Raw genomic sequence first — 25,421 nt, 5'->3', positions numbered from 1 at the left:
ACTCCGACCCCTGCCATGCATGAGCTCAGGAACCCCTGTGGTGGTCTTTCCAGTGCCCTGGCCCCTCCCAAGCCAAACACCAAGTTCTGGCTCCTTCAGGAATCTCTCACAATCCTGATCTCCCAGGAATTTGGGTATTGGAATAATTTCCCTCCCCCTCACTTGCAGTGCACACGAGTGACTTCTAGTCCAATCTGTTTATTCCGTGTTCTCAATCCCCTCCTCCCATTAGGCAGCCATTGGAACCAGCACACCTCCCTCTTTCCCTCTTTGCCCTCCATCCAGAGTTTATCTTGTCCTTCTGCAAACACATCCTGCTCAATATAGACTGAAGTTTCTGTCATTGAGAATAGAGTGATCTATAAACCTGGAAAAGAGAGGTAGGGTCTCAGATTCAGCCAGGTTAGGCTGGATGGGGGCGGGGGTGCTCAAACCTAGAATGGGCAGAGGTGGTGATGAAGAAGTGGGGCTACTGCCAATGGATGGTGGTTAGAGGGGTGCGAGGTGGCAATGAAGGGAGCTGAAACACCCCGGGCCTCCCACAGGAGTGCTGTAGATCCTTGTGTCTATTCAGAAGTCATATCCGTAAGGCAAAACGCAAAGACACAGACCAATCTTCAGTTCCTTTGAATGCCAGCACTGCCCAGATTCTGGGGCCAGTTGTCCCTGGTAAGACCAAAACTTCCTATTCCATTTCCCAACTCTGACTAGAAATGCAAGAGTCTCCCAAGGATTTCAGTGAGGGGAAGGAGTAATACTTCCCTTGATCTCCCCACCCTCACCCTTCCAGCCTAACCTGGTCATTGGGCTTCTGATGAGGCAGTGGCGGGGGCTCCGGATCCATGGCATGGTGTCCTCTGGGCGCACTCCTGGACTGTGGGACCGCCAGAAGCTGAAGTTCTGAGCATCAGTCAGGGGGACTCTGAAGACCTGATTGGGGACTGAATGGTTGGGGGAAGGGCAGGTTATCCAATTTCTTAGAGTTGTTTGCTCCCTTTTGCCCCTCAGGGCATCACAAGCCCAGCCTAGCAACTGGGCCTGACCAGGTGCTGAGAAGTCCTGGAAATGTGGTCACCACACTGAGTTCCACTTCTGGATTCCAGCATCTCTCCAGCATCTCGCACCCTTCATGGTCAGTGGAATCAGTCTTGGTTCTTCCTGCTTCTGCTATAAGCCCATCTCCAAGAGAGCTTTCCCCAAGTGCTAAGGTGGTGGAAAAACAAGTGGTCAACCCACTTGGTTTGTTTTCTTTCTTTCTTTGACCGTGCTACACGGCTTGTGGGATCTTAGTTCCCCGACCAGGGATTGAACCCGGGCCCTCGGCAGTGAGAGCACAGAGTTCTAACCACCCAACACACTTGGAAAATGTGCAAGGTGAGTCTACTGGTTCTTTTTTTTTCCCTCTTTGCTCATTTCAGGTAATTCTCTGAAATTTAGCAGTGATACTACCTCATGTTTGGATATTACTAATAGATATCATTTATCAAGCACCTGTTATGTTCTAAATGTTGTATTAGGTATTAAGCGTTTTTAAAATTTTGAAATAATACCAGACTTACCTAGATTTTCTTTTTTTTTGGATTTTCACTTTTTATTTATTTGAATAAATCTATACCAGTGTATAAAAATTATATATATATATATATATATTTTATTCTTTTTTGCTGTACGTGGGCCTCTCACTGTTGTGGCCTCTCCCGTTGTGGAGCACAGGCTCCGGACGCGCAGGCTCAGTGGCCATGGCTCACGGGCCCAGCCGCTCCGCGGCATGTGGGATCTTCCCGGACCGGGGCACGAACCTGTGTCCCCTGCATCGGCAGGCCGACTCTCAACCACTGCACCACCAGGGAAGCCCATAAAATTTGTATATTTTTAAAACAAAAAATTATAGCCTAATATTCTAGCTGTATGGTCTTTATAATCATTATTATTTTTTAAATCCCTAATATGCTATTGAGTAGATGTTATATTTTTCACTTAGTTGTTTTCCTATTAATCGATAAAAAGCTTTTAAGAAGTTTTGCTCGTAGAAATAACAGATATTCCTCTTCATGCGTATCTTTTTTAGTTTCTGAAAGTATTTGTTTTTTTAAATTAAACTTTAATTTTGAGATAATGATAGATTCACATACAGTTGTAAGAAGTGAAAGACAGAGATCTTGTGTACCCTTTAGCCATGTCCTCCCAGCCCCCACCGAGGTAACATCTTGTAAAATTATAGCACTTTATTACAACCAGGGTATTAACATATTGATACAGAACGGTTCTACCACCACAGAATCCTGGAGTTGCCCTTTTATAACCACATCCTCCTCCCTCCACTCCTTGGTAATCAATAATGTGCTCTTCAGTTCTATAATTTTGTCATTTTAAGAATGTTATGTAAATGGCATCATACAGTATGGGATCTTTTTTGGGATTGGCTTTCTTTACATAGTAGAATTCCCTGGAGATTCCTCAGTATTTGCATGTTTCAGTAGGTTGTCCTAGGTGCTTTTTTAAATGTACATTTTCTCTAACTTTCACAAAAAATGCGGCAATATAATTCCGATTTTCAGATGATCCAGAGAGATTAAGTGGTTGAAGGAATTTCCCCAAGGTCACACGGCTTATTTGGAGTTTAAACTCAGTTCAAATTCCAAAGCTTTGATCCTCACAACAATTCTGTAAGATTGGTAGAGTAGGCATTTTCTGGTTTTTTGTTTTGTTTTTTTAAATAAACGAGGAAGCAGGTTACAAAAGGATAAGTGATTGCCCAAGGTGAGACACTTAAAAGAGACAGAAATAGTACTCACACCTGGATCTTCTGCTTCCAAGTCTGATTCAGTTTTTATTTTATCTTTCTTACCCCACCATTCAAGTCTACTTTCTCCTTCTTCTTCTCAGTCTCTTCTTGGCTCTTTTTGCCCCCATCCCCTGCTCTATAACAATGCCCCACCACATCCCAGCCATTCTTTACGAACTCAGACACATCTTTTCTGCCCCTAGCAGGTGACAAATCCCAGATACTTACATGTCTTTAACAACACCTTCCGTACAGCTTCCTGGTACCTTGTGTGGCTATTCTGGTGCACGGAATGATTCCCATCTTCTGAGATAATAGGGGGAAGCCTAGTGGGCTCTGGTTCTTTCTGGTCTGAAACGAGAGCAGACTTGCTCTGAGTACTTAGCAAATGGGGTTATTTGACTTTCTGAGTCTCTGGTCTCCATGCCAACCAGGCACAGGGCAGGGATCTCTCCAAGCCACTCACATCCGATTCTCAGGATCTCAGGAGTCAAATCAAAATGCCTGTGACAGAGGGGAGGGAGGGAGAACAGTGATCAGACCTTCCTCACTACTCTCTTGCTCCTCCCTGACTCCTGGTTTTGAGTGGCCTCCTGCTAGAATCAGGATATTGACAAATACTTAGGGTTAGTGTAGGTGAAAAAGGCCCCTTGTCTGGATGGATATTCCTTTCCTGAGACTGGCATATTTGCAGAGCTTCAGTTGGTCTAACTGGAAATTATGTTTAAGCTAAGTATTGGAGGATAAGAAGGGATTCATGGGACATAGTAGTATCAGGAAGAGCATTTCGGGCAGCAAGATATCAAGTGCGTTAGAAGCGCTAGAGAGGTCTCAGCTTGCTGTTGACTTAGAGCTGGACTAGTGCTGGGTAAAGTGGAGCGGGACGGGGCCGGCAGCTGGAAAGGCAGTGTAAAGTAGGGTAGTGTAGACTTAGCATTCTTATGGGAGTTTAGGAATCTCCTCTGAGGCAAAATCTGTATCTTACAGTGACTGAAAAAACCAGACCTTCCTTCCTCAGTGCTATGGTCTGAATGTTCCCATCCCCCCCAAATTCACTTGAAAACTTAATGCCCAAGGTAATCGTATTTGGAGGTGGGGCCTTTGGGATGTGATTCATGAAGGCAGAGCCCTCATGAATGGAATTAGTGCCCTTGTAAAAGAGACCTGAGAGAGCTTCCTTGCCCCTTCTGCCATGTGAGGAAACAATAAGAAGTGTGCAACCTGGAAGAGGGCCCTCACCTGGCATCCTGATCCTGGACTTCCAGCCTCCAGAAATGTGAGAAATAAATTGCTGTTGTTTATCAGCCACCCAGTCTATGGTATTTTGTTACAGCAGCCTGAATGGACCAAGACACCCAGCCTCTTGTGTAGCGAGGCCATGGGCAAAGAGTTTTGGTAGGCCAATCAACACATCTTCTCCAGATTTTGAATCAAAGATTGGGGTTGCAAAGAAGCTGGGACCATGTAAAGTCTTTTTCTGTTGATGGAAGTTGGGGCAGTGAAGCTGCATCTTGTTTCGAGCAGCAGTATCCGGGGCCCAGTGTCCTTGGTGTCAGCAGTGCCCACCACAGCATCGAATGCAGTGGCGTCTGTGCCCAGCCAGGTCTGCAGCATGATTCTGAACATTGTTTCTGGTTACCCTCTGCCAAGCTTTGTTCCCTGTTCCTTCTACAATTTTTATATGTTTCCCAATATTCCTTTTTTTATAAACTACTTCATTGTATAACAGAAAAAGTTGTATATATTTAATATATACAGCTTAATGAGTTGGGAGATAAGTATACACCTGTGAAACCATCACCACAATCTATGCCACAGACATATACATCACCTCCAAAAATCTCCTCCCACCTTCTTTGTTTATTGTTGTTATTATTTTTTTGACAAGAACATCTAACATAAGCTCTAACCTCTTAGCGAAGTTTTAAGTATATAACACAGCATTAACTATAGGCTCTGTGCTGTATAGTAGATCTCTAGGACTTATTCATCTTGCATAACTGAAATTTTATACCCTTTGATTACTACCTCCCTGTTTCTTCCTCCCCCCAGCCTCCGGCAACCACCATTTTATTCTCTGCTTCTATGAGTTTGATTATTTTAGATTCCTCATACAAGTGGTATCATGTAGTATTTGTCCTGTGTCTGGCTTATTTCACTTAGCATAATGTCTTCCAGATTCATCCATGTTGTTGCAAATGGCAGGATTTCCTTTTTTTAAGGCTGAATAATATTCCATTGTATGCATATACCACATTTTAAAAATTCAGGGACTTCTCTGATGGTCCAGTGGTTAAGACTCCGCCCTCCCAATGCAGGGGGCCAGGGTTCAATTACCTGGTCAGGGAACTAGATCCCTCACGCCGCAACTAAGAGCCTGCATGCCACAACTAAAAAAGATCCCGCATGCCGCAACGAAGATCTCGCGTATAGCAACGAAGACCCCGCGTGCTGCAACTAAGACCTGGCGCAGCCAAATAAACAAACCAACATTTTAAAAAATAATAAAATTAAAAAAAATAAAAAACCCATTCATGCGTTGATGGACATTTATGTTGCTTCCATATCTTGGCTGTTGTGAATAATGCTGCAACGAATATGACAGTGCAGATATCTCTTTGAGGTCGTGATATCAGTTCCTTTCAGGATATCTATTAGAAGTGGGATTGCTGGATTATATGGTAGTTCTATTAATTTCTTGAGAAATCACCTTACTGTTTTCTATACTGGCTGCACCCATTTGCTTTCCCACCACAGTGCACAGGGGTTCCCTTTTTTCCTCACCAATGCTGGTTATCTCTTGTGGGTTTTTTTGATTATAGCCACTTTAACAGGTGTGGGGTGACATTGCGGTTTTAATTTGCATTTCCCTCATGATTAGATGTTGAGCATCTTTTCATATACCTGTTGGCCATTTGTGTGTCTTCTTTGGAGAAATGTCTTTTCAGATCCTCTGCCCATTTTTTGTTGGATTTTCTTTTTTTTTTTTTTTGCTGTTGAGTTACAGGAATTCCGTATATATTTTGGATATTAACCCTTTATCAAATACATGGTTTGCAAGTATTTTCCCCCGTACTATAGGCTGCCTTTTCATTTTGCTGATTGTTTCCTTTGCTGTGCAGAAGCTTTTTAGTTTGATGTAATCCCACCAATATTCTTTTAATAAATTCATGTTCTGCTTAAGTAGGCTAGATTTGGCTTGCATCTCAGAATCCTGGGCTTGTCAGGAACTGGGTCAAAATTTGCCATTCTCTCTTGAAATTGTTAAGATAGCTGACTCACCTCTGGTGGATGGTGGGGATGCCCCCTCTGTTTTAATTAATTAATTAATTAATTTTTGGCTGTGTTGGGTCTTCGTTGCAGTGCGCGGGCTTCTCATTGCAGTGGCTTCTCTTGTTGCGGAGCAGAGGCTGTAGGCTCGCGGGCTTCAGTAGTTGTGGCTCACGGGCTCAGTAGTTGTGGCTCGCGGGCTCAGTAGTTGTGGCTCGTGGGCTCTAGAGCGCAGGCTCAGTAGGTGTGGTGCACGGGCTTAGTTGCCCCGCGGCATGCGGGATGTTCCTGGACCAGGGCTCGAACTCGTGTCCCCTGCATTGGCAGGCAGATTCTTAACCGCTGTGCCACCAGGGAAGCCCCCCCACCTCTGTTTTATAGTCCTTCCCCAGCTCCTGCCTTTCCCCCTTCATCCTGCTTGGCCCCACGCATTCGTCATCATCTGTCCCTCCACACTCCCTTTTGCACTCTAGTGGAAATCTCCTTTAACATTCTCTGAGACAATGACATTACCAGAGTGGGACACTGTTTGAATCCCCTCCCTTGACAGTTGAGGGCTTGGGCAGGTGGAAGCCTGGACTGAACCAGGGGCTGAACTTACTTCATCACAGTTTATAGCAATGAGGGGCCATTTCCTAGAAGCAGTGTCATTTGAGTTTGGTCGTTTGACTTTGGGCTAAGTGAAGGTGTCACAATGTCTATGACCAAGTAAGTGTAGACTGAGGAGAAAGAGCAAGAGCATATTCCTAGTAGGCAGTGGGACCTGGACTACAAGTAATTATTGGTCTGGGTGCAGGTGACAGTGGGAGCTCTTTATCGGGTCCCGAGGCCTCAGACTGTTCTTTAGGGTACAGCCAGATGATGCTCTCTATTATCTCAGTTTCCAAGTAGTAGTCTTCCAGCTTCCTGTATGGGTTACTGTGTGCTTGGAGGTGTATTGGACAGCATCACCCACTTGGATGCCTTCCTCTTGACTCAAGCACCAGTTGGCATATTCCTCGGATCAGTATTTGGCGAGCTGGAAGATATTTTTGGTAACCCGTAGCTTCTGCAAGCTGCCAAGTTTTGGAAGCCACCTGAGGTGAAGGGTGGTGAGGGGTAGGTGAGAATCATGCCACAGCTACTTGTGAAAGGGCATGTTCTGGGTAGAGGGATGCAATGAACTCTTTATAACTCCACCATGGCAAGGTAGATGAAACCATCATTGTGCTGGTAGATGGTATAACAGGTTCTTCGCTCACCCAGTTAATACTATACTCCATATGTTTCTTTGTGATAAATAGATACGAAGGAAGGGCCCTGACAGTTTCTTCTAGAGCCAGGCCATAAATTAGGAGTTGCCATAAGACCAGATTTAATGCTTTGAATGGACCATGAAGGACATACGGGGTAGTGCAGAAGTACTTGGGTGGACCTTCTACTTTTCCAAATTTATGTTGCAGATTTCTCAATAGTATAAGCTTCCCAGAGCCACTGGGATGGTCACAAAATCTTAGTTTTCCACTGCTTAGCCCATTGCCTCTGTTCGCTGGAACTGGGGCTGATTGGCCGCAATGTTTTCAGGCTGAAGAATTTTTAGAATGGGTCTACCTCAGTGGCTCCCAGGATTCTGACTTTCAGGTTAGGGTGTTTGCCTGTCTGTTCCAGATTCTGAGTACATGGTGGTGAGAATATCTAACAGACATTACTTGCAGTTGTCTTGAAGTTGGTGTCGCTGCAAGCAGAGTAATACCACCCTGACTAGAAATTTATACAAGATCAGTTTGAGAGAAAATGTTGTGGTACTGTACATAAAATATGACTCCTGTCTAAGAGGTCGTATCAGCTGTGGGGCATTAATCCCTCAAAGTTGAGTGGCGCGTTAACATGGATTGAAATTGGCTAAAGTATGTTTTGAAGGCTATCTTGCACTTATTGTCTTTCCTGAGATAAGGAAATAGTCAGTGCTTTGGGAGGAAGTGGACAAGAGCATAAACCCAGAGAGCCAGACCAATTCCCAGGGCACATTTTACACATGGGGACAGTTCCTTTGCCTCCAAAAATATCTTCCTCAAAGTGGTGCACTTGTTACACAGGGGAGGTGGAGGGGGCATGAGATAACAGAGAGGCTTACTGCTGGTTGCAGACTGCTGATGTAAAATGGACTACACGGATATTCTAGAGATAACAACAATAAAAAGGGCTAATAATTAGTGAATGTGCTCAGCACAACTATAAAAGGTAGGTACTGTTACTATCTTATTTTGTAAATGGAGAAACAGAGGCCCAGAGAAGTTCAGTGATTTGCCCAAGGTCACATAACCAGCGTATGGCAGAGACATGAGTTTAACCCAAGCAGTTTGGCTCCAGAGCCCATGCTCTTAACCACCGCATTAAACTGGCTCTTGAAATCATCTCATCAGGCCTTCCAGGAAAGACCAAGGACTAAGGAAAAACATGAACTGATAGAACTAGCCTCTTAATGGGCTCCCCTGTGTACAGCTCAATGGCGGCCCTGTCAAGGGTGTCTGCTCAACTTGGAGAAGCCTTGAGTTGGGAGAGAGACGTGATGATATCACCTTGTTCTAGAGGCAGATCCCTGCCTCCCTGAGATTCACTGAATTGTGGAATATCGTTTCCTATGGCCAGCATCGAGGGAGCAGAGAGGACTGGAACCTGGGGCGCCAGTCTTCAGTGGATTAGATCAGTCCCAGTGAGGACAACCAGTGGGGAAATGCCAAGCCCCTGTGGAAAATGTGGTCTATCTGCTGCAATACAGACACAGTCATCCACCTTGGAGGTGCCCACTCCCTAGGCTTTGACAGATTGTAGCTGTGAGTAGCTTGAGTACCTTCTCCCTTCTGGTTTCAGGTGGATGGGGATGATGGTCTATAGCAGCTATGAGACATATGAGTGTTTCCAAAATACATTTCTGTAACTTCAGTATGTTTATCCATTTAGAAAGGCAGAGGGGCTCCGAGGTTTTGGCCAGTTCACTCGTGGCTGAATTGTGCCATTCATGCTCCTGTTTGAAAAGCCAGAACTACAGTGCCCTCTGCTGGAGTCTAAGTGGCATCTCCAGCTGTCTCCTAATAGCGGGTCACCAAACAGGCAGCCAGGAGAGGTCAGGAGAACTAGGAGACTGAGCAGAGGACATTCCAATCAGGGTGGGAAAAACCACCTATGGGACCCCTTTGACACGATCCAGAAAATGAGAGTACAAGTGATATATGCTCGGCTTTTACCAAAAATGTGAGATTTACTTTTTCTTTGAAGAGATTCATTTGGAAGTAAGAGCAACTTGGAGGACTCCTTAGTGAATTCCTCTGGGAGAAGGAATGATAAAGGCAGCAGTGGAGGAAGATGGAGTGAGGCCCTTTGGATGTGCGGAGCTTGGAGGTCATCGTGTCTGTGGCTGGAGGGCAGTCACTAGAGAGTCTGGCAGGGAGAGGTCATTCGTTTCAAGCCAAGAATAAGCATAAGCACTCTTAACCACCCACCCCCATCGATTTGCCTCTGAGACACCTGTCAGTGGGCAACGCCCTGAGTGTAGATTTGTGTTAGGATGATGCCTAGCTTGACCACGGGTTTTCATATAACGAGGCAAGGGAGTTAGTTGTCTCAGCAAAGGGCCAGAAAAAAGGGAATTTTTCTGAAATTCTGACACTCCTGGACCAAGAGGAGTGTCCAGGTATGACGCTAAGAGTAGGTGGGAGGACAGGGTTCAAAGCAGGTGGTGAGACAGATTCAGCAAAGAAAAAGACAGATATATGGCCATGCTCCCCTGGGCAGGACAGAGAAGGGAAAGCTTAGGCACTCAAGGTGAATGAACACAGGAAGCTGGGCTGAACCTGCAGAGGCAACTAGTAGTATTATCAGGAAGGGTGAGTCTGGGAGGAGCAGGAATCTACGGATTAGTAGACAAGAGAGTTCTGGTCACTGGTCAGGGATGCTCTTCTGTGGGTGGCTGCAATTGACCAGGCTCTTTCAGGGCCTGGATGAGCTATCCTTTGAAGCCAGCTAGCATTTGTTGCTTCTCAAGGAATCTTATGGTTAAAAATATTGCTTTCCATGGGAATTCCCTGGCGATCCAGTGGTTAGGATCATCACTTTCACTGCCAAGGGCCCAGGTTCAATTCCAGGTTGGGGAACTAAGATCCCACAAGCTGTGCGACCAAAAAAAAAAAATGTACGTATATATGTGTGTGTGTATATGTGTGTGTGTGTGTGTATTGCTTTTCAGGTACCCTGTCCTGGCAAGTATGTTTTGAGTAGCAGGACAAAGATATTCCAGTCAGAGGAAAGGTATATATTCCATATGTAAATAATAACTTCCTTATTATGATTTATCACTTTTCTTCCAATCATCTGTTGTACAGTTTTATGTGCTAGGTCTTAGCTGTATTACATACATTATATAATTTAATCTCCACAACAAATCTATAAGGAAGGCATTATTATCTCCATTTACAAGTGAGGAAACAGGCACTCTGAATTTGCTTAGCGAGTTAGCTCCATGAATCTGAATAACTTTGAGTACCTGATAAAAATGAGTTTCTGAAGTCAAGGATAGACCAAGGTATGCTCTCCACACTCAGTTTTCCTCCTTGGTTTTTCTATTTTGGTTCTTTATCAGGAGGAAAAGAAAGGAAGGAGGCAGAGACTGGCAGAATAGTTACCTGTGTTGACTCATGTCTATGAGTTTTCATTATGACTATAATAAGGAAAGCTTGAGTGGACCCTCACATCTACTAGAAGGGAAAAAAAACTTTCTTCAAAGAAAAATTGTGAATGACTTAAAAATATTATAGTATGTGTTAAGAATGAGAAGTGTTCATAAGTTCATTTTAATGGTTGCTGTTCCCTCATTGAAGGGCCAATTAAGAGTGCGGTTGATTTGAGCATGGAGAACAGGTTGAAGTGCTAGTACAGGGGGACAGAAAAAGGTCAAGCCACTTGAGTGAATGTATTAACAAGGTGAAATCAGCCAGAAAGAGAGCAGGGCCAGAGAATCATTCTGAAGACAAGTGTGAATGACAAATTAGAGTCCTGCAAGATCACATGGAACTAAGGGTGAGCACAGTCAGGAACTGTGTGTTCCTTGAATTAATGAATGTAGAAATAGGGATTAGAAAGACTTGGGTAAGCAAGGTGGATGGATGTTGTTTTCTAAGAGTCAAACAGAATGCTGTATTTTCTCCATACGTACTTTCCCAAACCAGTTCTGAAGTAATAGGAAGGTATGAGCCAAGTTCCCCGTTACGGTGGTCCACATTCCCAAATCTCTGCCAGCTGACATATTTCAAGCAACCTCAGCAGCACCAGGATTCAGAACCAGGTGAGCTCTGTTGCACTTTCCTGTTGATATGTTAAATAAGATGAGAGCTAAGAGCTTACCGTTTAATTTAGCAACATCACCATGGATGTGAGCATTGGTGACTAGACACATAAGAAGTTTCAGTGGAGTGGTAGGGGCAAGAGCCTGATTAGAATGGGTTCAAGAGAGACTGGCAGGGCTTCCCTGGTGGCGCAGTGGTTGAGAGTCCGCCTGCCAATGCAGGGGACACGGGTTCGTGCCCCGGTCTGGGAAGATCCCACATGCCGCGGAGCAGCTGGGCCCATGAGCCATGGCCGCTGAGCCTGTGCATCCGGAGCCTGTGCTCTGCAATGCGAGAGGCCACAACAGTGAGAGGCCCGCGTACCGCAAAAAAAAAACAAAAAACAAAAACAGAGACTGGCAGGATATTTAGAGACAGAAAGACCAGACAACTCTTTTGAAGAATTTTTCTGTATGGGGGGTGGGCAGGGAAATAGGATGTAGGGCTTTAAGATGGAAGAAATTATAGCATGAATGTAGGTAGATAGGAATGGCCAGAGATAGAAAAACTGATGCAATAGGGTGTGAAGAATATTGGAGTAGTGTCCTTGAATAGTCAACAATATGAGATCTGATGCACAAGTGGAGGGGCTGGTCTTAACGTGTGTAGACCATTCACTTATTATAATAAGACATATTTCAAGCAACCTCAGCAGCACAGATGCAGGTAGATGGATAGACATGATTTTGTGAGAGGTTATAGAAATTATCTTCCAGTTGCTTCTGTTTTCACTGTGAAATAGAAGGAAAGTCATTATGTGAGAGTGAGGATAGGAGATGAGGTGTTAGAGGTTTGAGGAAAGAGAAGGTATGAAGTGGCCTTCAGGAGAGTGAGAGAATGCATAGAACAAGGAAATGTAGTCTGACTTCTGGGCAGCCATAGAGGCCCACTTGAGTTTAGTGAACAGGAATTTAAGGTGAGGCCAATCAGCATGGTTGTTTTTCTCTTGTCGATGAGTATCAACTACTTTTCCCAGGAGTTTTGGTATAATCAGGAGTGGGAAAGGGGAGAAGGTGGCGGAGAAAGAAATGGGGACAATAGCTTGAGGGGACCATTTGGTCAAGAGAGGATTCTTTTTTTTCCCCAGATGGAATGATTACAGCACATTTGTATACTTATGGAAATGATCTGGGAAGAGGGAAAAAACTGAGGGAGAGGGGGATAATTACAGGAGCAAAATCTTTGAGGAAAGTGTGGATGAGATCCAGTACGCAAATGGAGTCAGTTCATTCACTGTACCAGAGGGAAGGTATAAATGCAGTGGAAGGTTAGATGTGATGATGGAAAGTCTCTTTTGATTGCTTCTATTTTTAGTTAAATAAGGAGCAAGGAAGTTAGCTCAGTGAGGATCGAGAGGGGATTTTAGAGATTTGAGGAGAGAGGGGGAGTTGCCTTGAGGAGTGGGAGAGTGGCTAGGGAAATATAATAGGATTTTCAGGAAGTCCCAAGTGCTCACTTGAGATTTGTGGTTATGGTACTAATCATTCTAGGAAGACTAGATGTCCTAGGAGGAGGGCCAAATACACATACCTTTGTCTTCATAGGTTTCCCTGGGGCTCCACACTCCAACTCCCTGGAGTTTCATAGCCTTATCCTGAGCTTCTAGAGTCAGCCTATGTGCCCCGGAGCTTGGCCATGTGGTCCCAGACTTCAGCTCCTGGGCAGCTCAAGTGGCTTCAAGGAAATACTATGAATAGCACATAATTACTATTGAGTGGAATTTTCAGGTGGAAGTGTGAATAACATGGTTGAAGCCAAAGTTGGCAGAGGGTAGCCAAGTTCCCTGAATGTCTTTGTGCACAGATATTTCAGGATGTGCACAATTAAAATGACTTGTCAAGAACCTACAATATGCTGCCACTTGAGGGCAAAAGACACACATAGATTGAAAGTGATGGGATGGAAAAAGATATTTCATGCAAATGGAAATGACAAGAAAGCAGCTGTAGCAATACTCACACCAGACAAAATAGACTTTAAAACAAAGTCCATAGAGAAAGACAAAGAAGAATACTATATAATGATAAAGGAATCATTATATTATGAGAAGAGGATATTACACTTGTTAACATATATGCACCCAATATAGGAGCACCTAAATATAAAACAAATACTAACAGACAATAAAGGGAGAAATTGACAGGAATACAACAATAGTAGGAGACTTTAATACCTCACTGACATCAATGGACAGATCTTCTAGACAGAAAATCAATAATGCAACAGAGATCCTAAATGACACAATAAAACAGTTGGACTTAATTTATATCTACAAGACACTACATCCAAAACAAAACAAAAACAAACAAACAAAACAAACCCAGAATACACATTCTTTTCAAGTCACATGGAACATTCTCTAGGATAGACTATATAAAGGACACAAAACAAGACTCAACAAATTTAAGAGGAGAGAAACTATTTCAAGCATCTCTTCTGACCATAACAGTATGAAACTAGAAATCAACCACAGAAGGAAAAATGAGAAAAAATGGCTTGTCAGAAATGGGAGATGAGTTACAGGGTTCTGGCCGGGATGCAGTGAAAGCAGTCTGTGATCAAAGTGGGAGTTGGAAGTGCTTTGTTACGGTTTTAGCCTTGAATTCCTTCTAGATTTTGAAATTTGCTCTTATGAGGATGAAGCTCTTGCCTCAGCTCTACACATGGCTGGCTCATTCTCATTCTTCACGGTGTGGCTCAAACATTACCTCCTTGATTACTGTCTAAAGTGGGCCTCTCAGGCTTCCCTGGTGGCACAGTGGTTAAGGATCTGCCTGCCAATGCAGGGGACATGGGTTTGAGTCCTGGTCCGGGAAGATCCCACATGCCCCGGAGCAACTAAGCCCATGCACCACAACTGCTGAGCCTGCACTCTAGAGCCTGCGAGCCGCAACTACTGAGCCTGCATGCCACAACTACTGAAACCTGCGTGCCTAAGAGCCCATGCTCTGCAACAACAGAAGCCACCACAGTGAGAAGCCTGTGCACTGCAATGAAGAGTAGCCCCCGCTCGCCTCAACTAGAGAAAGTCTGCGTGCAGCAGTGAAGACCCAACGCAGCCACAAAAAAAAAAAAATAATAAATAAATAAATAAAGTGGGCCTCTCCAAGTTACTCTCCATCATGGGATCTGCAAACTCAGTTGCCTATAAGAGTCAGGCAGATAATGTTTATGAGTAAAACAACTAAGAAACCTGTCCCATCTAAAGGGGCAGCTGCTACTTTGCTCTGGTCAGCTGTGGTCATGTGGGAATTTAGGGCCAGTGTGGCCAGTTCTAATTTTTAAGAGAAGTCAGAAATGTGGATTTTACATAAAACCTCCTGATTTTTAGATGTGCGTCCAAATTTTTTAAGAAATCACTCTGCAGGCTGAGTCCGGCCCTCTGGCCAGCAGTTTATAACTTCTGATCCATTGCATCAACTCTCCCACCCTATATCCTTCCCAGTACTTGTTATATTCTGTGAATATCTTGTTTGTTTATTTACCTGTTTATTGTCTGTGTTAGTCACTGTTGTATTCCTAGTGCCTGACACAGTGCCTGGCACAATCAGTTCCCAATAAATAATTATCTGATGTTGGATGAGAAGGGGAGTCTGGATTGGTGCCTTACTTGGGAGGTTTCTATGTATTCTGAAATTATATATATAAATTATAAATATGAATATATGTATATATGTGTGTGTTTATATAGAGGTGTGTGTATATATGTATATACGTAAATATATGTGTATACACACACACACACACACACACACAAACACCTGTATATGGCAAATCTTTTCTCTTAGTCTCTCTTTTATTTATCTATTTATTTTGGCAGTGCCGCACGGCTTGTGGGATCTTAGTTCCCAGACCAGGGATCAAACCCAGGTCTTTGGCAATGATAGCACAGAGTCCTAACCCCTGGACTGCCAGGGAATTCACCTCTTAAGTCTCTTTCTTGCCTTTTAACTTTATGATGTCTTTCGATACAGAATTATAACTTTTATTTAGGAAAAATTGTCAATCTTTTCTCTTAGGCTTCTGGGGCTATGTCCTATGGGAAAGTTTTCCAAATTAACTTACAAAGTGTTTTCTTTTTTTTTTTAATTTTTAATTTTATTTTTGGTTGCATTGGGTCTTCATTGCTGTGTGCGGGCTTTCTCTAGCTGTGGCGAGCGGGTGCTATTGTTTGTTGAGGTGCGTGGGCTTCTCATTGTGTTGGCTTCTCTTGTTGCGGAGCACGGGCTCTAGGGTGCACGGGCTTCAGCAGTAGTGGCACACGGGCTCAGCAGTTGTGGCATATGGGCTTAGTTGCTCCGCAGCATGTGGGATCTTCCCGGACCAGGAATTGAACCCGTGTCCCCTGCATTGGCAGGAGGATTCTTAACACCTGTGCCACAAGGGAAGTCCCTATACTTATTTATTTTAAATCTGCCTTGTAATCCAAACATTTACCAAAAAATCCTCTTTTCACTTACTTGATAGTGACCTTTTTTTTTTTTTTTTTTTTTTTTTTTTTTTGCGGTATGCGGTCTTCTCACTGTTGTGGCCTCTCCCATTGCGGAGCACAGGCTCCGGACGCGCAGGCTCAGCAGCCATGGCTCACGGGCCCAGCCGCTCCACGGCATGTAGGATCTTCCCGGACCGGGGCACGAACCTGTGTCCCCTGCATCGGCAGGCGGACTCTCAACCACTGCGCCACCAGGGAAGCCTGATAGTGAACTTTGAAGCACAAAAGTTTTAAATTTTGATGGAATCCAATTTATCTGTCTTTCCTTCTGTCACTTACGCTTTTGTTGTCTTTTCTTAGAAACCACTGCCTAATCCCAAGGTCATGAAGATTTTTCTCCTAAGAGTTTTAAAGTTTTAGCTCTTACATTTATGTCTATGGTCCATTTTGAGTAAATTTTTGTATATGGTGTGAGGTGGGGTCCAATTTCATTCTTTTGCATGTGATTATCCAGTTTTTGCTACACAATTTGTTGAAACGACTATTCTCTCCCATTGAATTGTCTTGGCATTCTTGTTGAAAATCAATTGACCATAAATTAAGGGTTTATTTCTGGACTCTCAATTCTGTTTCACTGATCTATATGGCAATTCTTATGCCAATATAACACGGTCTTGATTATAGCAGCTTTGTAGAAGATATGAAATTGGGAAGTATGTCCTCCAACATTGTTATTCTTCAAGATTGCTTTGGTTATTCTGGGTCCCATATATTTCCATATGAATTTTACGATATCTTGTCAATTTCTACCAGATATCATTATCTTTGGGAGATATTTCTTTTTCAAAAAAAATTGATATATAGTTTACATAAAATATTATGTTAGTTTCATTTGGGTGATATTTCACTACAAGGAATTCTAAGCATCTAAAATGTGTCTGGAAAGGGATCTCACATTTATTCCCCCCCTGCATCCTAACTCACATACTGAATTTGGCAAATATTCAGGAATCTCCAACTTGGTCCGGGACACTTATCTATGTTTTTATCAGTAATCCTTTAAGGTACCCTAGTTTCTTTTTGTTTTTTTGGCCGTACTGTGCAGCATGCGGGATCCTAGTTCCCCCACCAGGGATCGAACCCATGCCCCCTGCGTTGGGAACGCGGAGTCTTAACCACTGGACCACCAGGGAAGTCCAAGGTGCCCTAGTTTCTTGATGTATTTTAGACTATTAAGTGTGAATAGCTCAATATTATATATATAGTAGAAGCTCTTCTAAGGAAGCTCCATTGAGGGTACTTCCCTGGTGGTCCAGTGGGTAAGACTCTGGGCTCCCAATGCAGGGGGCCCAGGTTCAATCCCTGGTTGGGGAACTAGATCCCACATGCATGCTGCAACTAAGAGCTCGCATGCCGCAATGAAGATCCCTCATGCCACAGTGAAGATCCTGCATGTTGCAACTAAAGATCCCGCATGCCGCAAATAACATCCAGCGCAGCCTAAATAAGTAATAAATAAATAAATAATAAATATTAAATAAAAGAAACTCCGTTGAATAGACTTGCTAGATTAATTAATGTTCTCCATTTCCTCTGAAAAACATATTAAAAAATGCCTGCAACACTCCAGTTGCAGCCAAGAGCTACTCTAGAGTACACCTGCACACTTACGCTCCCACTGGAGTTGTGTGCACACCAAGAGCCAGCTGTGGTTCTCCTCCCCATACAATTCATGCCAGGTTTATTCTGTAATTGCAATATTGCAATTTAATGATATATTATTTCAACTAATAGAATATGTATTTTTCAAAAAAGAGCAGTGAGTGCCTCCATGAGATTTACCAGGGGCACCCAACGCAAACAGTCCCAACCTTTCTACATAAAATGTAACAAGCAAGCATGAAATAAATTTATGAGATATTAAAAAAAAAGAGCAGTGGTTTGTATAAAAATGAAATTGAATGCTTTGGAAAAACTCAAACTTCAAAAAATTACACTTTAAATTCAAATGGATGTGATTGAGAAAAGTACCATTTTGCAACTATCATAGAAATAATTGAACCATCACTATATACTAAAACTAGTAAGCGAGAGTTTGATGAAGAATAGGGTATTTACATTTTTTCAAAGTATCTTCCTGGTAATTATTACTAATTACAAAACAAAGATAGTAACTTGACAGTGGAGAAAACTGGAAAACACCACCTTAATCAAATGGTCAAAGTTAACATCACCAATAATGGGACAAAATGACATCACAAGCCTCCTGATGTGATGTATTGAAGACATGATATTGCTTAGTCCTGCCAAAAATATTTAAACCTAATCTAATCTTGAGAAACATCAGACAAACCCAAATTAAGAAAAATTCTATAAAATATCTTGCCTGTACTCTTAAAATTGTCAATGTCATGAAACAAAGCATCAGAGGAATTGTTCCAGATTAAAGGAGACTAAAGAGACCTGCCAACTAAATGCAATCCTTATTGGATTGATTTATCAATAATTAATTAATTTAATTGGTTAATTAACCAATCAAATAATTGATTAACCAATTATTTCTATTTCTATGATCAGTCTTATCCTTAATTTTATCCTAGAAGGAAAAATTTTGTTCTAAAGGACATTAATGGGACAATTGGCAAAATTGGAATATAGACTATAGATAATTAAATAGTATTGTATTGGTGTTAAAATTGCTGAGTTTGATACCTATACTGTGGGTTGTTATCTAAGAAAATGTTCTTATTCTTAGGAAATACAAACTGAAATATTTGAGAGTAAAGGGTATAATATGAGCAGCTTATTCTCAACTAGCTGAGAAAAAAATAGATGTTTATATATAGATATGTAAATATATAAATTATATATATATGGAGAGAGAGAGAGCAAGCAAATGTGGCCAAATATTAACAATTGACTAATTTGGGTTAAGGGTATAGGGAATTTCTTTTGTACCAGTCTTACAACTTTTCTATAATTAAAAAAAATTTATTTATTTATTTTTGGCTGCATTGGGTCTTTCTCTAGTTGCCGTGGCTTCTCCTGTTGCAAAGCATGGGCTATAGGTGCATGGGCTTCAATAGTTGTGGCGGGCAAGCTCTAGAGCACAGGCTCAGTAGTTGTGGTGCACAGGCTTTGTTGCTCCGTGGCATGTGGGATCTTCCCAGACCAGGGCTCGAACCTGTGTCCCCTGCATTGGCAGGCGGATTCTCAACCACTGCACCCCCAGGGAAGCCCTCTATAATTTTGAAATTATATCATGAAAATACATTATTTATTTATTTATTTTCAGCTGCGTTGGCTCTTCGTTGCTGCACGCGGGTTTTGTCTAGTTGCGTTGAGCAGGGGCTACTCTTCATTGGGGTGTGCAGGCTTCTCATTGCAGTGGCTTCTCTTGTTGCGGATCACGGGCTTCAGGCGCATGGGCTTCAGTAGTTGTGGCTCGTGGGCTCTAGAGTGCAGACTCAGCAGTTGTGGCACACAGGCTTAGTTGCTCCACAGCATGTGAGATCTTCCTGGACCAGGGCCCAAACCCCTGTCCCCCGCATTGAAAGGCGGATTCTCAACCACTGCGCCATCAGGGAAGCACTCTATAATTTTGAAATTATGTCATGAAAATACATTTTAAAGATGGTTAATTAACCATAAAGTTTATTTCCTTTCCCTCCTAAATTTGCTAAAATCACATCAAAATAACAACAACAATAATGGCATTAACCTTCAAGGTCAAAGAGAGAGCAAGGATACAATAGCAAGATGATATATTTCAGTGGAAATATCTTTTGAAAAATGGAAAGTAGAGAGAGGGGTAGTAACAAATTTATCAGAATAGGAAAAGTTTTAACTTAAGTTTCTGCAGTGAAGGATACATGCAGAATTGAGCTAATTCATTTGGGAGGCTCAAACCTTAGAACGTAGCAGGTACCACAGAAGGTACAGGTAAAGACTAGGTCCGAAAACAGGAAGGTGGTCACTGAAACTCTGTCTACAGGGCATGTGGCACAACCAGGCAAACCACCATGCCCCAACAAGGAGATAAAAGATTTCTCTGTCCAGCAATCCCACTTCTGGCTATATATCCAAAGGAAGTGAAAACAGGGTCTTGAAGAGGTATCTTCACTCTCATGTTCATTGCAGCATTATTCACAATAGCCAAGATATGGAAACCTAAGTGTCTGTCAATGGATGAATGGATAAAGAAGATGTGATGTATATATATATATATATATATATATATATATATATATATATATATATATATATATATGCCATGAAATATTATTCAGTCATGAGAAAGAAGGAAACCCTGTCATTTGCAACAACATGGATGAAACTTGAGGGCATTATGCTAAGTAAGATATGTCAGACAGAAGAAGACAAATACTGTATGATCTCACTTAGACGTGCAATCTAAAAAAGCGGAACTCAGAAACAGAGTAGAATGGTGGTTGGGGGGTGAGGGGATGAGATGTTGGCCAAAGGGTATAAACTTCCAGTTATAAGATGAATAAGTTCTGGGGATCTAATGTACAGCATGGTGATTATAGGTAATTATACTGCATTATATACTTGAAAGGTACTGAGAGAGTAGATCTTGAATGTTCTTACCACAAAAAAGAAATGGCAATTACGTGACGTGATGGAGGTATTAGAGCTAATACTTGGGTAGTTATCATCTTGCAATATATTTTAAACGTATCAAATCAACATATTGTACACCTTAAACTTACACAATGTTATACGGCAATTATATCTCAATAAAACTGGGGAAAAAGAGAAAGATTTCTCTGGAGGAACTGAATCTTGGGGGCACTGCACTCCTGCACAAGATTTACTGTGAGGGACGGCATATGGTGCAAGACTAAAAATACGATGAATAAGTGAAAATCGAGATCCTCAAAGGTGAGACTCAGTGCCCCCTTCACCTGTCTTGATCCCAGTATGCTAGCAGACAAACATGTAACCAATCCCCAGAGAAGCAATTATAGTGTTCTTCCCTGGAGAAAATGTAGAGATCCAGAGGAAAGCTCCCAGTGAAGCCCACAGTGGCTAACTACCCCTGCCCTCCAGGCTTCTAGTCAGCTTTTCAGTTCCTCACTCTTAACTTACAATGGAGAGCCAAGGATCACCAGTTATTTGACAATAGTTATCAATGAGGAAAATAGAGATCAAAATAAACTCATAGGAAAAAGGGTGCAGAGGAAACAGAGCTAATGCAGAGAACAGAAGAGAATTTCAAATAAAGTATAATATCCCTAAAGAAAAAAGAAGACATGGAAAAGGAAAACCAGAGGACCAAAAACAGCCCTTGGAAATTAAAACTATAGTAACCAAAATAAAATGTTATGATACAAAGGTATGGTGATTTTCCTGTAGGTCCACAACTTCTTTATTACCCCTCCCCTTGAGTGTGGGCTAGATTTAGTAATTCTCTTCTAACAAACAGAATAAGGTGGAAGTCACAGTCACTTCTGGGACTGTCATAAAAAGGCATTGCGGCTTCCTTCCTCCTCCCACTCTCTCTCACTCTCTGATCACCTGCTCTGAGGAAAGTTAGCTGCCAAGTGAGAACACTCAGGCAGCTTATTGGAAGGCCCACGTGGTGAGAAACTGAGGTGTCTTGTCAATAGCCAGAGAGGAACTGAGGCCTCCAGCTATGAGATGACTGCAGCCCCTGCTGACATCCTGTCTGCAACCACAAGAGAAACCCTGAGCCAGAACCAACCAGCTAAACTGCTCCTGGATGCCTGATTCACAGAAACTATAAGGTAATAAATGTTCGTTGTTTTAAGCCTCTATGTTTTAGGGTAATTTGTTACACAGAAATAGATAATTAACACAGAAGGTTGGAAGATAAAAGTGAGGAACGTCCCAAAGAGTAAATGTTTTAAAACCCAAGGGAAGCATAGAGAAAGTTTAATTAAGTTACAGGACCAGTTCAGAAGGTTTTAGAGCTGACAAATGGAAGTTCCAAAAAGAGAGGAGAGAAAATAGAGAATAAATTAATAAAGAAATAATAAAGGAAAATTTGTCAGAAATAGAGTGCACAAATTTCCAGATTGAAAAAGCTCAGGGAATGCCTATCACAGTGAAGGAAAAAAGATCTACAGCAAATTCCAACATTATGCAATTTCAGAACACTAGGGAACAAAAAGAAAATCAAAAGCTTCTGGAGAGAAATACATCATACACAAAAGAATCCAACTGGAAGTTAGAGGACAATAAAGGTATAACTTCAAAATTCTCAGAAAATGATTTTCGACCTAGAATTTCATATCTGGAAAAACTGACAATCAAGTGTGAGGGTAGGGCTTCCCTGGTGGCACGGTGCTTAAGAATCCTCCTGCCAATGCAGGGGACACGGGTTTGAGCCCTGGTCCAGGAAGATCCCACATGCCGCGGAGCAACTAAGCCCGTGGCCACAACTACTGAGCCTGTGCTCTAGAGCCCGCATGCCACAACTACTGAAGCCTGTGCGCCTGAAGCCCGTGATCCGCAACAAGAGAAGCCACTGCAATAAGAAGCCCGCACACCGCAACTAGGGAAAGCCCACGCACAGCAACGGAGACCTAACGCAGCCAAAAATAAATAAATAAATAAATTCATTAAAAAAAATGTGTGAGGGTAGAATAAAATCATTCTTCACTCAAAAATATACCTCTTACACATTCCTAGAAAACTATTCAAGGATATATTCCAGGAAAGGGAGAGAGTAAACCAAGAAAGAAAACATGGGATCCAGGAAATAGGGAATAAAACTTTGGAGAGAGGCAAAAGCAAGTTTCAGGACAAGAGCTATGTGCCAGGAGTAGGAGAAGGCAGAGTATAGGAGTAGGAGAGAGAAAGTTTGGGAAAAAAGGAATTGGTAGGTTATTTGTTGTGTTTTGGTAGATTGTTTGTTGTGTTTTGAGTGATTGGAAAAAATATCATTGGGCATTTAATAGAGCTGTTGAAGTAATTTGTGGAAAAAAGTAACAGTAGTTACCTGGAGAGCTAAGCAAGTGAAAAAATGGTGGCAATCCTTAACTCTAGGGATGAACAAAAAAGTTATTATAGTGACATTATTTGGCTTAGCAGTGAACAATTTTTACATATTTGTAAGACTACAAGACTATAGATTTAAACTTGTATGTTCTATTGTTACATCCCAAATCATCAAATTTAGTGGCTTAAAACAACATCCACAGGCTTCCCTGGTGGTGCAGTGGTTAAGAATCTGCCTGCCAATGCAGGGGATGTGGGTTCGAGCCCTGGTCCAGGAAGATCCCATATGCCATGAAGCAGCTAAGCCTGTGCACCACAACTACTGAGCCACAACTACTGAGCCCGCGAGCCACAACTACTGAAGCCCGCATGCCTAGAGTCCATGCTCTGCAACAAGAGAAGCCACTGCAATGAGAAGCCTGCGCACCGCAACAAAGAGTAGCCCCCGCTCGCCACAACTAGAGAAAGGCCGCGCGCAGCAATGAAGACCCAACGCAGCCAAAAATAGTAAAAAAAAAAAACCCCAAAACAAAAAAACAACATCCACTTACTATCTCACAGTTCTGTAAGTCTGGTAGTCTCTGCTTAGTCTCACAAGGCTGAAATCAAGGTGTTGGCTGGGCTGGGGTCTTATGTGGAGACTCTAGGGAAGAATCCATTTTCAGGTTCATTCAGGTTATTGGCAGAATTCAGGTTTTTCTGGTTATAGGACTGATGCCTTGCTGACTGTCAGCTGGGACACTCTCAGCTCCTAACTGCCACCCACATTGGCATGGAGGCCCCCTGCATCTTCAAAACTGCACATGCTTCCAATCTCTGAATTCCTCTTTTGCTGTTAACTGGAAAAAACCACTCTGCTTTTAAAAGGCTTGTGTGATTAGATTAGGCCCACTCACATAATCTCCTTTTTTCCATGTAAAGTAACAATCACCAGAGTGTTATCCATCATATTCTGAGGTTCTGCCCACATTCAAAGGGGAGGGGATTATATAAGGGCAAAGTTCATTGAGGGTCATTCTTAGAATTTTGCTTACCACAAACCTAAAACTGTGACATAACTATACTGGAAAAACTAGGATGAGAGAGGGGAAGCACACAGTATAGTATAAGAAAGCTAAATTTTCAACTCTCGTAACAGGAGGGCAGTATGTAATAACCCAAAATGGAAGAAGGGAAATTTGTGGGTTAGGCCAAGTGTGTTTCTCTGAGAGAGGGTGAAGAACTCCTAATTTGGAGACAATAGCATCCCTGTGGCATAATGCCAGGACCCAGCTGGGTGGGGGCAAGCAGGGGAGGGCTGGTGTAGGCCTATTAAGGGATTCCTAGTGTCCATTAGTGGGAATGTGTGAAACAGAGCTGAATACGTGAAACAGAGCTTCTCTGAAGGAATTAGAAAGAGAACAGAGTGTGCCCAATGGAGGCCTGTACAAGATCAGTCCTTCTCAATCTTAACGTTACTTTATTTTTTCCCAGTTATCTCCTCCCTTTACCCCAACGCAACTTTTGCTTTAGTACCTGCCCACGCTTAGTTTCCTTCACATGGGTTCTCCATTCTGCCTAGAATACCCTTTCTCCTTCATTTCTGTGCTTTCAAGCAATTCATCTTTTAAGACCTTAATCTTGTCACATTTCCTGTAAACCCTCCCTTTAGAATTAGTTTAGTCACTCAGTATCACTTATTCATTCACTCACCCTACAAATATATTTGTCAAACCTCTATTATGTGAGGTACTGCTAGGTATTGTGGATATAATACAGGTCTGATACATACTCACTGCCTACTAAAACTCCTTCAATGGTTCCCTATAAAGTTAAAAGGTTTAGCATGGCTAACAGTATACTCAGTTATCTGGCCCCTGCCTAGCTTTCAAGGCCTGCTTCTCACCTCCTGTCTATGCTTTATCTGTACCCAAGGACTTGGAGTTCACTTAATAAGGTTCTCTCGATTCTCTGTTCCTTTGTCTGTGCTGTATTCCCTTGTCATCTACTTGGTGAACTCCAATCATCCTTTAATGCTCAGTCCTGGAAGCATTTCCTGTGTGAGGTCTTCTCTAAAGGATCCCCCTATTCTCATTTCAAATCCAGTAGCATCAGGTACTTCCTCTTTTGTGGTTCCATAGCATTCCATATTTAATTGACTCATACACCATATTGCAAATTTTTTTGTTTGCATGCTTATCTTCATCTGATGGTCAGCTACTTTATGGCAGAGAGAGGTCTAATCCTATCCATCTTTGTAACGCTAGTCACCAACATAAAGCCTGACACATAGTTGGTGCTTAATAAATGTTGACTAAATGAGCAAATGAATAAGAATACACTTACTCGGTTGAACAAATTGGGTGTCTTAATAAGGATATTAAATGACAGGAAAGGGAATGGATATCTTCCGTATGCCATAATTTTAACTAGTATAATTGTTAATCTTGGGGGATAAAACTCTAACCCAAAGTAGGAAAAGAAATGGCTAAGAAGTGGCCCTTCTAACCCTCTATTCTATGTTCCCCTTACATGTTTCTTCAGTTGTGTCCCTTTTCTTGTTCCGAAAGGCATTTTGATATCCTAATAGATATAAGTTGAAGAAGGCCAT

At 42.4% G+C, this 25,421-nt stretch overlaps 1 protein-coding gene across 1 annotated transcript; it reads right to left on the bottom strand.

Annotated features, from left to right (window-relative positions):
* Nucleotides 1-318: 318 nt before the first annotated feature.
* On the bottom strand, nucleotides 319-25,421 carry SPMIP11 (sperm microtubule inner protein 11; the record flags this gene model as incomplete). The annotated part of the gene is made up of 4 exons (XM_082665046.1): nucleotides 319-367; nucleotides 797-941; nucleotides 3,014-3,136; nucleotides 25,343-25,421. 4 exons carry the CDS (start codon nucleotides 25,419-25,421, stop codon nucleotides 319-321), a joined length of 396 nt encoding a protein of 131 aa, XP_082521172.1.

This window comes from Grampus griseus (genome assembly GCF_964374135.1).
Source record: "Grampus griseus genome assembly, chromosome: 11".
Lineage (NCBI taxonomy): Eukaryota > Metazoa > Chordata > Mammalia > Artiodactyla > Delphinidae > Grampus > Grampus griseus.
Note: the sequence above shows the minus strand (reverse complement) of the source record. Positions and strands in the feature narration are given on the sequence as shown.